Source organism: Carya illinoinensis, chromosome 4 (genome assembly GCF_018687715.1).
Source record: "Carya illinoinensis cultivar Pawnee chromosome 4, C.illinoinensisPawnee_v1, whole genome shotgun sequence".
In the NCBI taxonomy this organism is placed as follows: Eukaryota; Viridiplantae; Streptophyta; class Magnoliopsida; order Fagales; family Juglandaceae; genus Carya; species Carya illinoinensis.
In genome coordinates this window covers 38,242,715-38,255,027 of record NC_056755.1, presented here as the reverse complement: position 1 = coordinate 38,255,027, position 12,313 = coordinate 38,242,715, and the positions used below count along the sequence as shown (strand labels likewise).

The window sequence follows — 12,313 nt, the reverse complement described above, 5'->3', positions numbered from 1 at the left end:
ATTTTTTACTTAATTTTTTTACTATTTATTTATTTTTACTACTATTTAATATTTTATTATTACTTTTCACATATTTTTTTACTACATATTTCAACACCCAATCCCAACCTTAACAAGAAAACTGATACACCATATTAATATCACATCAGGCCCAATAAAAGAAATTGACACAATTACATATAGATTTTATAAAAATAAATTTATAAATTGATAAAACTTTACATGGTATGTTACAATAAAAATAACTTTAAAATTTAATATATCATATAAAACTATATCAATTTATATAAAATATTTTTTTTAATTTTACGTGGCTAAATCATTTTTTTTTAAAGTTTTTTTCATTAGGAACGCGATAAGTAAATATCCTATTAATCAATGAATTAAATTGGGATTAAAGAATAAGCTTATAATTATTAAATTGGGATGAAAGAATAAGCAGATTACTAAATAATACAATTACAATTCTTTTATAATTTATTTTATAATAAAACCATGTGAACATGACATTTTATTAGACATCAATTTTGATTTAATAAAATTACTTAATTTAATATAAAATTTGAAGATAATTATTTTCTTATTACCCACTAATCGCTGTCAAATTCTTTTTCATGACAGCATTAACTATAGCAAGTTTCGAAAGTGTCGAGCCAACGGCCCGACCATACCAGAACAAAGCGGCGCGAAGACCTTAGAGAGTGAGAGACCCACAAATTACAATGCTACGTGTCAGTCATTACACATAGTGATGAGGTTGGTTTAGCGTGTGGTCATCACAGTCCTCTCTTCTTCTCCTTCCTCCAGATCTCCTCCGAATCTCTCTCTCTCTCTCTGCTATTTTATTATCCTTATTTGTTTTTCTAATTTTATCCCAAGAAAAAGGAAAATCTACTGTACAATACATAATAAATATCGAAGACATCCCACAAAATATTGGAACGCTTGCTGTTATATGAACTATCGATCGGTTATTTTCAGTTTACAGTAGCCATGGCCACAGTAACTAGGCTTCACGTTTTCCCACAAAGCTTCGAGCACTGCGTCAAGCACCACCACTGGGGTTGTCAACCCGTCGTGCTCCGACCGGGTTTATGCCTGTACGGGTTGCGACAATCTGGTCGGGGTAATGGGATGTGTTCGAAACAGTGCCGGTCTCTTAGGAGGGAGGAGGGAGAAGTTGATAAGGAGAAAGAGAGGGTGGTGAAAAGTGCTAGAAAGTGTCGGAGTTTGAAGGAAAGTGAGGGTAAGCTCGAAACCGGAACTGGGTTTTGGAAATCTTTCAAGACTACTATTTTGGGTGGTTTTGGTGCGGCTCATGGTGATGAGTATAACACGGCTGTGGCCACGGTGGAGAAGGTGCTCTCCTTGGTAAGTTATATATGCTTTATGTTATCTTTATTTTAAAATTCTTCTTTTATTTGGTGAGATGATATTTGAAAGTTGGCAATTTTCCGAGTTTTTATTTTAAATTGAGTTTCCGGTCTGTTGGTTGCTATGAAAATGTTGAAGAATAGCAAACTTATTCTAACTGCAAGTCCTCAAACTTCATTACTTGCGACTTGAAAAACGAAACTTTCCCACTTAATGGCGCCTAACTTTAATGCTTTTCTTTGCTCGGCTATTCAGCCTTTTGAACAACAAAACTCACATGACTCAAAAGATCGTTTCTATTTTACTAATAATTAAATATAGAATTTGTGAGTTTTGTGAAACTTTTCTCATTTCTGGCGGTAATAATTAAAGAGAGACTGGACTTACCAAAGGTAGACTTTACTTTATTGGGAACAAAAAGGGAGTGAAATCTTAAGAATCAGAATGTTATTTTTTTGTTGTTATCCCTTTCCTGTTTAAATTTACTGAGTTGTTACGAAGTAACTTGTAAATTTGATTAACTTGTGTTAGTGAAATACACAAATTTGTGTGGAAAGTTTTATTTCCCCGACCGAAAGGACTTGCTCGTTAGTGTAATAGCCAACTGGTTTTGCATGGCAATCAAAGCGTACATGTGCTTGGGAAAAAAAGGAAAAAGAAAAAAATCAAGCCGTAGATGAGGTGAAGAAATTATATCGGCTGCCAAAAAAAAAAGCAGCGGATGTAAAACTTACCGAGCGGCTTGTTTGGTTGCTTTGTTTATTTATTAAGTTTTTGGTCAATAAGTGATTTTATTTGCTGATGAATTAGTTATATGGCCTTTCCCTGATGGCCGATGGTGATTATATGTTCAACTCTAACACTAACCACCCACCCCCCTCCTCTCTCGTAGGTTGCTATCCAAATTGGAAGGTATATGGTAACCATGATGAGCACGGGAGCAATACTTGCAACTGGATTTCAGTTGTCAGGTTAGCGAACATACATTCTGATTAAGAATGCATGCATTAATATAAGGTGAGCATCTGTAGATGTTCCATGTACAAGAATTGAGTTGTGTGTAATTTTGTGAAGGTGGAGACAGTCAGATGGACACTTTGATTTGGTATAGCTGGCTTGGAGGAATTATTACTGGAACCATGATAGGAGCTAATATGGTTCTAGAGGAACATTGTCGTGCTGGTCCACGTAATGTTGTCATAACTGGAAGGTACTCTCTCTCTCCTCCCCCCCCCCCCCCCCCCCCCGCCGCGCCACGTGCAGGGGGACGCAAGGGGCTTGATTAAATGGAGTATCCTATAATAAATGCTTAATGCCTTACCCGGTCCCTTCCCAAAGCTTGTCCTTGTATGCCATTATTCATTTGTGCACTCGATGTTGGTGTGAAGGGGTATGGCTCAACAATGATGTGTTATCATGAACTTTTGTCATTGTATTCCTTTGTCAAGAAGTTAGAGATTGAAACCTATGTTATATTTAATCTGATGTTAATGCTTTAAAATGTATGAGTAGATGTTTCCTTCTCCCAACTAATAAATCACCTGATCCTGTGGCTTGGGACAATATAATAGGGTGGTGTGATTACAATTTGGTCAGATGGGCTACCAGTTGCTTATCACTAATGAAAAAATAACAAGTCTATGATTTTGTATGTTTTAAATGTCTGGTACAGCACAAGGGGACTGGGAAAAGCTCTTGCTCGTGAATTTCTTCTTTCAGGAGATCGCGTGGTTGTTGCTTCTCGCAGGTGGTATTCAGAACTAGGATATTGGTTTTATTATATAATGCACCTTTAATTCCAACATTGTTATCACTAACAAAGGCCACTTCCATTCATGGATCTTGTGATGGCAGCCCTGAGTCTGTCGATATGACTGTCAAAGAGCTTGAGGAGAACCTAAAGGAATGCATGGCCGCAGCAAGTGACTCGTCCAGGAGAAAGCTGCAACATGCAAAAGTGGTAGGCATTGCATGTAATGTTTGTGAACCCGATGATGTGCAGAATTTGGCAGAATTTGCTCTCCATGAACTGGGTTTAATCAACATTTGGGTGAGTAAGTAACCTTTTTCAATTGATGCTTGTTGCTAACCAGTCACTAGCAGCTATTGTTGCAGAAGACAGATGTAGCAGTAGCATTTTATTAATATTATGCATTTTCATTTCACTTCACTAGTTTATACATCCATTTTATTGTTGGTTTTGCAAAAGATTATTGGTTCAAACCTTAAAACACCGAAACTTCTCATGGCATTAGAGTTTTGGCTCTCAATTATCAGATGGTTATCTTTATTCTGTCTCAAAACTCATGCTTTTTGGAACCATCTCCCATGTAGTCATGATACCAGACTTGAATGAGATGAAAAGTGGTATGAAATGATACTTTGTTTTTCATTGAACTACAAACTACAGTTATGAGAAGCCACTTAATTGGATATGGACATCTTATTATGATAAGGTTCCTGCATTTTGTGGAAATGGTGATGATGATTTGATAATACTGCCTATCTTTCATTATTGCCTCTGACAATACTGCCTATCATTTGTCCTTGTCTTTATCATATGCCAGCACAATTCCTGTGTATTCCTTGTTAAGTAGATTTTTTTTTTTTATAGATGTAATGTGGCATTTCTTGTACCCTTTACCGTTCTATCAATTACTTATATATTCCAATTTGTACTTGTACTATTTGGCAGATAAACAATGCTGGCACAAATAAAGGTTTTAGACCATTGCTGGAGTTTTCTGATGAAGATATTAAACAGGTATTCATATATGAATTTGTTAGTAATTTTTTTAATAGGTTCTGGTATTACCTATCAAAAAACAGGAGTTCTGGTATTTGAGAAGTTTCACTTTCTCCTGTATTATGTAGCTGTATTTAAGTGAACAGGATCTCCTTTCAGCAACCTAGCAAGCTCTTTGAAAGTAATAGGAGTTATGGTATTGAATCGCCTCTTTAATGATAGAGAACTTGATTTTAAACATCGCTAGTTTTCGTTGTTTGAATGACTACTAGTTGTTAGCCAAGCTTTAAACTGCTATACATGAATAAATGTTGAGAATTATCTTTAACCCCCAACTCCCAAGGGTGCACACGGATGCTTGTGTGTGAGTGGAAGACATGGATCATTTGCTTGCCTCTAAATGTTATGGTTCCAACTTCTTATTGAGAATCTATCTTGTATACTTTGCCTAGTTTTCCTACCAACAGTCACAATAGTTTACCCGTTCTGGTAAGAGATGTTTTACCTTAGAGCTTGAATTGATTTTCCTTGTCTCTCTCCAACTGATGCTAGATTGTCTCAACAAACCTGGTTGGGTCTCTTCTGTGCACTCGAGAAGCCATGCAAGTGATGAAGAATCAGGATAAGGGGGGCCACATTTTTAACATGGATGGTGCAGGCTCTGGGGGATCCAGTACCCCTCTTACAGCTGTGTAAGTTCTTTCGTATTTTATTTCACTCAGAACTGAGCTTATTCTGTAGCGTGCAGTGGTTGAGAATTTTCTCCTAGATTTTGCAAATTATTTTTCAGTGACTAGTGGAAGTTAAACCATTTCAAGTTTTCATGGTTGGTGTTGATATTTATTAGTTTATGTCCTTTGACTTGCAGTTATGGGTCAACAAAGTGTGGTCTTCGGCAGCTTCAAGCATCCCTTTTGAAAGAGTGCAAGCGATCTAAAGTTGGGGTGCACACAGCATCTCCAGGCATGGTTCTTACAGATCTGCTCCTGAGGTGCACAAGAAGCATCCCTACCTTTTCCAATGCTTATAAGTCCTTTCAGTTTCCTCTCCGATGTCATTCTAACGGGCCTCAACATTTAGTAGTATCCACGTCTATTTTCTAATTAAATTTGTATACTTAATTTTAGATTCAAAGGTTGCTTCTGCTCTTCCATCTATTGATATTGTGCTAACCTTATATACTGTCTGTGGCTTCTATGGTTCGCAGTGGCTCGACTGTACAGAATAAGCAGATGTTTAACATAATCTGTGAGCTTCCTGAAACAGTTGCTAGAACTTTAGTTCCGAGGATGAGGGTCGTAAAGGGAACAGGGAAGGCAATAAATTACTTGACTCCTCCTAGGATCTTGCTTGCTTTAGTCACCATATGGCTTCGACAGGGTCGCTGGTTTGATGCACAGGTAATCTTCATTACTTCGTGAATGCATTACACTGCTGCAGCTCGAGTGCTCCACTATGGGTTTAGTCTAACATCCAGAGGATCTTCTTATCAAATTACTAGCAGTAAATAAAATCTTCACATCTGTAATGATTGAATGTGAGTGTGGTAAATGAATATAAATTTAGCCTTACATTGATTCCCCTGCATCTAAACTGATCAGGGGGGAACAGTGAACATTGATTCTGCTCCATCGATGTGGTAGATTTTCCATGCCAGCAAAACTAATCGTGCCAAGTTGGCCAGTGGACACAAGTTCAACTACTTACTGTGAAAAGTTAAAACGCAGTCCATTATCCTATTTCAAGCTTTTATTTTTCATATTTTGCCTTTTTAATGTATTTCACTTGATAAATGCAATTTACCTCGGAATTAGAAGGTCCTTCATTTCCTGTTTGAATACTGTCTGGCATGGGGATTCATATAGTTTATTTATATCCTAAAAGTAATTGAATATTTTATAAAAAATTATAAAAGGCATAGCTCAAGAACTATGCAAGTGAACGCCTAATTATAAATAGAAAAAGATACCAGGAAATCATGAAAGCATCAGCCAATTGAAATCTATAGTACCTGCCCAAAAAGAAAATATTGAAAGCTCTTTCAAGTTTCATCCTTCGCATGTGTTCCTAAATAATTCTGTGATGTGTCATATGACATGACACATATATAGTGCATAGAGATATGTAAGGTTTGTTTCTTTTAAAAAAAAAAAAAAATAGATACTTCAAAGCATAAATTGAAATAATTTTGTCATGTAAGCATCATAATTCATCCTTTACTTATGAAGTACCTGATATGTTAGATTTGCATTCTTGTATTAAAGAGGGTAATATCCTATTGCACTTTTTGGACTAATATTTATCAGTGCAGTTTATAGTTTGATGATAATGGCAATTGTGAAAACTACTTATTTCTTTAAGCTAATTATGCTGTGATCTAGCAAAAGCTTATTTCGACACATATTGCAGGGAAAGGCATTATATGCAGCAGAGGCAGATCGCCTCCGAAATTGGGCTGAAAACCGCACTCGATTTTCTTTTACAGATGCAATGGAGATGTACACAGAAAACACTTGGATGTCAGTTTTCTCACTTTCTGTAGTTTGTGCCTTCATAATCCTTTCTACCAGTGGCAGCACCTATCCTGGTACTTGAGTTCTTAGCACAATTACAACCTGAAAGAATCAGGAATATTTGTAGAACAGGCCAATGCTCTTGTTGAAGGATGTCAACTACATCTCATAAATCAACTACCAGCTGGTTAGTGGTTTTTATATCCTGCATCCTTCAGACACTTCCCTAACAATTGGGAAGTCCAGTTATACCCTGCATCCTTCAGACACTTTCTTCAACCACGCATGCACAAGAGTCCATCCAGTAAAGGTTGAGTGGTGTAGACAGAGATGAATGCTACTTAAGTCAATTATTAAGCATTCCAGATTAACATACAATGTTTCTACGACCTCATTGTGTTCCCTTTCAACATCTTTGTACATTCATACAATGCTTTGACAATCACTTTCAAAGCCGTTTCTTTCTTTGATGTCTTTCTGTTATTGTATCTAACTTAATGATCTCCTGGCAGGCAAAACGAATCTGGATTTCCTCTAATTTTCTGACCCATGCACTTTCTAATTAATGTTGTGGTCCATACTATCTATAGGCCGCATTTCATGTCGTGAGATCCACAGCTACTTTCACTCTCAAGTATAGAAAGTGTTCGGATATAAGAATTGTAGAGGATTTTAATCCAAAGCACCATGGCCCATTAAAAAAATCATTTCAACATATCACAGCACATCATATTATCAGAAAGAATGGAGGACATATTTTTTTTTTTTTATCAGTAAACGACAATGCGTTCACAACAGTATCCTAGTTTTAGCAGTTTAGCAGTTTAGAGTTTTACTTTTTTCAAAATAAGTTTATTAATAAATCTTTATTAATAAAGATAAGTACATTAGTGGGAGTGGAGATTCTCAGCAAACACCTGCAAATAATATATACGGCGCACAACTTAAAAAATAGAAAAATATAGACATTCAATCTATTTTATAGAGAAAATGAAACTTTTGTAATAGTAACATCGTTTTAGGTAAATATTCTCATTTTTTTAAAGGAAACAATTTCATTAAATCAGAAGTATCAATACAAACGAAGGGTATCCACCCATATAACATATTTAATAAAATCAGGAGCAGATCCTTCCCATACACTTACATTTAGAAGATTCCAAGCATGCTTTGCCAATTTGCGTGCCCCTTCATTGCCTAAACGACCAACATGCTGTATACTGCATTGGTTGAAGATTCTCATCATTTCTTGAATGTCGTTAACCATATTTCCCAGGAGAGATTTGGAAGCTCCTTTATCTTGAATGGCTTGGACCATTATTAAAGAGTCACTCTCAATCACCAAGTTTGTAATTCCCCTGTGGATGCAAAGTTGCAAACCTCTTAAGATTGCCAACAACTCTATTTCAATAGGTTCATTGACAGCCATCTCCTTCTTACTAGCTGCAAATAGCACCTTTCCCTTATCATCTATAAGGATGGCACCAATCCCCGAACTTTGTTGATCTTGAAATATAGCACCGTCCACATTAAGCTTTAGAAATCCAAGTGGAAGGGGGGAGCTATGTTCCTTTATGCTTCTTGTCCACACACTTACTCACTTTGTGATCGGACCATAATGAAAGAGCATTTTGAATTGCAATAGCAGGCTGAACATCTTTATTTTCATACAATTTCTGATTTCAACTGTACCAAAATCCCTAAGCCGTTAGGAAGAATTTCTCCACTACTTGATTACTGCGATTAGCAAGGACATGTCTAACAAGATCACCCAAATCTAAAAAATTGGTTGTAAGATGCCCCCATTGACAGTTTCTTGGTCCGAATACCTTGGCCTTGAGTTTTCTCTTTATTATATAAACTATACCACCGAATACTATACATGGAAAGTCAACTACATACAACAAACGGTGCCTAACATTCCTCCATAATTCAACTAATACAGTGCCTAATATTCTCGTTGACAGCCCCCCTCAAATTGATGCCCGTAAATCAACAAGCATCAATTTGTTACTTAGGAAGTAATGTCGATGACTAGTGAGAGCCTTGGTGAAGATATCAGTAATTTGTAGTTCAGTAAAAATATGTGGAAGAGTGATAACACGAGCTTCAAATGCTTCACGGATAGAGTGACAATCGACTTCAATATGCTTCTTGCGCTCATGATAGACAAGATTGGTTGTGATCTGAATAGCACTTGTATTATCGGCATGTAGAGGTGTGGGATCAGTCTCTAAAAAATCTAGCTCAGCAAACATACCTCGAAGCCAAATAATTTCAGAATAAGCTAAAGACATCGCCCGGTATTCAGATTCCGTGGATGACTTAGAAACTCTGTCTTGCTTCTTACTCTTCTAAGAGATCAATGCATTACCTAAGAACACACACCAACCAGTGATGGAGCGACGTGTATCCTCACAACCAGCCCAATCAGCATCGCTATAAGCAGCAAGACGAGTAGAGTTGCTAGCCAGGAAGAATAAACGACGGGCAGAAGTGCCCTGAACATAGCGTATGATCCTACGAACAGCAGCCAAATGAAGATGACGAGGAGTCTGAAGAAATTGACTAACTTGCTGTACAGCAAAAGAAATGTCTGGTCTAGTAATGGTGAGATAAACAAGGCTACCCACCAACTTTCGATATAAACTAGGATCAACAAGTAAGTCACCCTCCTCTTTGCAAAGCTTGACATTTAATTCCATAGGTGTATCAACAGAAGTAGCCTCCTGTAGGCCAGCTGTAGCCACCAAGTCACTAGCATACTTATATTGATTGAGTGAAATACCAGAAGGACTACGATGCACCTCAAGACCAAGAAAATATGTGAGAGATCCAAGATCTTTCATATGAAAGGACTCTAAGAGATGAGTTTTGAGCTGGCCGAGTAAGACAGAATCGGAACCAGTGATCACAATATCATCAACATAAACTAAAAGAACAACAATACCCATGTCTGATTTCCAAAGAAACAATGAAGTATCATACTTGCTTTGTTTGAATGAAAATTGTAATAAAGTTGTGCGGAATTTATCAAACCAGGCCCTTGGAGCTTGCTTGAGACCATAAAAGGAGCGACGAAACTTACACACATGTGAAGTTGGAGAGGTGAACAATCCCTGGGGTGGCTTCATGTAAATACACTCTTTAAGATCACCATGAAGGAAAGTATTCTTAACATCCATCTGATGTAGTGGCCAATCATTGGAAGCAGCAAGAGCTAGAATCAGACGAACAGTAGTCATTTTAGCCACAGGAGCAAAGGTCTCTTCATAATTGACACCATATTTTTTATTATTCCCAAGTGCAACAAGTCGAGCTTTGTAACATTCCAAACGTCCATCAGATTGGACTTTGACTAAATAAACCCATTTGCAACCCAGAGGAACAATGGTAGGAGGATATGGCTCAATGTCCTAGGTGTGATTGGCCTCTAAAGCAACAATTTCTTCTTGCATAGCTTGTCGCCAACAATCTTGCTTGACAGCATGTGAGGAGCATATGGGAATATCAAAATTGGATAATGTAGCACTAAGAGCAGGAGCAAACCATCCATACCTATCCGGAGGTACTGACACTCGAGAAGAGCGACTTGCCAAGTGCTCTGAGGGTGTTGCAATTGATTGGTCTTGGAGCATGGTAGGAGCAGATATCGGTGGAGCCACCGGAAGAGATTGTGGACGGGAGCGTCTCGTATACACAAAACCTGGTCTAAAGCGAGAACTGACGGGATGATGATCTGAGAATGGCTGTTCAAAGGAGGGGAGAATCACAGTAGAAGAGGATGACACAGAAGACACAGGAAAGAAATGTTGATTTTCAAAGAAAATAACATTTCTAGAAATCCGTGTACAATGTAAAGTATGATCATAACACACAAATCCCTTTTGACACACATTATATCCCAAGAAAGCACAGCGGATAGATTGAGCAGATAATTTATGTCGCTCATGAGGAGTTAAATGCACAAAACATACACAACCAAATGTACGAAGGTTATCATAACTAGGTTGCGTAGCAAATAAGCGGAAATAGGGAGACTCCATATTTAAGACTTGAGAAGGCAAACGATTAATCAAATAAGTAGCTGTTTTCAGAGCCTCGACCCAAAACATAGATGGAACAGAAGATTCTAACAAGAGAGTATGTACCGCATCAAGGAGATGACGATTTTTGCATTCGGCTACTCCATTTTGTTGAGGAGTAGAGGGACATGAACGTTGATGAATAATATCCTTAGAAGCCAAGAATGTTTGAAACTCAGTAAACAAATATTCACCACCGGAATCTGTGCGTAATGTTTTAATAGAAGCAGAAAATTGATTGTCAACATACGCTGAAAATTCAGTAAAAATACGAAAGACCTCAGATTTAGAGCGAAGGAAGTAAACCCAAGTAAATCTACTATGATCATCAATAAAAGTCACATAGTATTTAAACTTTTCATGTGAAGAAACAGGAGAAGGTCCCCAAACATCACTATAGATAAGATCAAAGCAGTGAGATGCTCTACTAGCATGCAAAGGGAAGGGAAGAGTTTTGCTTTTACCAAGTTTGCAAGAATCACATTCAAGAGATAAAGAAGAACGATTTTTATTACCAAGTAAACTAGAGTTCAATACATGAGATAAGATTTGAGTATGGGGATGACCTAAACGACGATGCCATACCATACTAAGATCTGAAACATTATTACAAGCAAAAGACTTAATAGAAGAAACTGGAGAAAAATTGGGAACAGACAAAAATAGTGGAAACAAGCGCCCACTTTAGGTCCCTTCGCGATCGGCTCCCCCGTTACCTAGCCCTGCACAACACAACCATCACCAGAAAAATTAACAGTACAATTATTATCAACTAATTGGCCGACAGAAATAAGATTCGTAGAAAGCTGAGGAGCAAGAAACACATTAGTGAGCTTCGAAGAAACATCTCCGACAGCAGCTATGGGCAAAGAGCTGCCATTGGCAGTCTGAATAGCAGATTTACCAGCGTAGGGCCGGACATGGCATAAAGCAATGAGATTATTAGTCATGTGATTGGAGGCCCCCGAGTCCATGTACCAGAGTTTAGTAGAATTGTCACCTTGGAACCCCATTGCTGATAATGTCGAAATGAGCATCTGTTGCACCATGTCGGGGGTGCAGTAATTCAATGCAAGAGGTGCAGGAGAGCCATTTGCTGCAGAAGGTGCTGCGGGCAAAACAGTAACCGAAGTCTGAAATGCTTGGGTCTGACGATGCTGAGGGCGAGTACGACACTCTGTGATAATGTGACCCTTCTTCTTGCAATAAGAGCAGAATTTCTTAGAACAATTGGCAGCAATATGCCTATATTCCTTGCAGCAGAAACATTGTAAGTTTTTAGAATTGATAGGAGGTCCTCGTCTGTGTGCAACATAAGCTATAGTTGACATCCCAGAACTGCCATGAGATTGCTCCAGAATAGCTTGAGTACTAAGACGTTGTTCTTCACGAAATAACTCTCCAAAACAAATATCAAGAGAGGGAACAGGAGATCTATTCAGTAAAGAGGAGCGAACAGATTCATATTCTGAACGTAGCTTCATAAGAAACTGATCACGGCGGCTAGTCGCATGAAGAGTCTGAATAGTGCAAAGAGCGGCATCGGGAACATCCGCTGTAACCAAATCAGCATATTCATGCCAAAGGGTCAGAAA

At 37.9% G+C, this 12,313-nt stretch overlaps 1 protein-coding gene across 1 annotated transcript; it reads left to right on the top strand.

The window, feature by feature from the left end:
- Positions 1-744: 744 nt before the first annotated feature.
- LOC122308282 (probable chlorophyll(ide) b reductase NYC1, chloroplastic) lies at positions 745-7,171 on the top strand. Its single transcript, XM_043121523.1, has 10 exons — positions 745-1,371; positions 2,267-2,345; positions 2,449-2,584; positions 3,047-3,121; positions 3,229-3,424; positions 4,070-4,138; positions 4,673-4,812; positions 4,989-5,111; positions 5,328-5,520; positions 6,530-7,171. Exons 1-10 carry the CDS (start codon positions 994-996, stop codon positions 6,713-6,715), a joined length of 1,575 nt encoding a protein of 524 aa, XP_042977457.1. The 5' UTR covers positions 745-993; the 3' UTR covers positions 6,716-7,171.
- The last annotated feature ends 5,142 nt before the right edge of the window (positions 7,172-12,313 follow it).

Bases quoted from the DNA above. Each gene is read 5' to 3' on its own strand.
- LOC122308282 (XM_043121523.1), top strand. From the start codon at position 994: ATGGCCACAGTAACTAGGCTTCACGTTTTCCCACAAAGCTTCGAGCAC. The intron at 3,425-4,069 runs GTGAGTAAGTAA...ACTATTTGGCAG, and splicing joins TGGGTTTAATCAACATTTGG to ATAAACAATGCTGGCACAAA. The intron at 4,813-4,988 runs GTAAGTTCTTTC...TTTGACTTGCAG, and splicing joins AGTACCCCTCTTACAGCTGT to TTATGGGTCAACAAAGTGTG.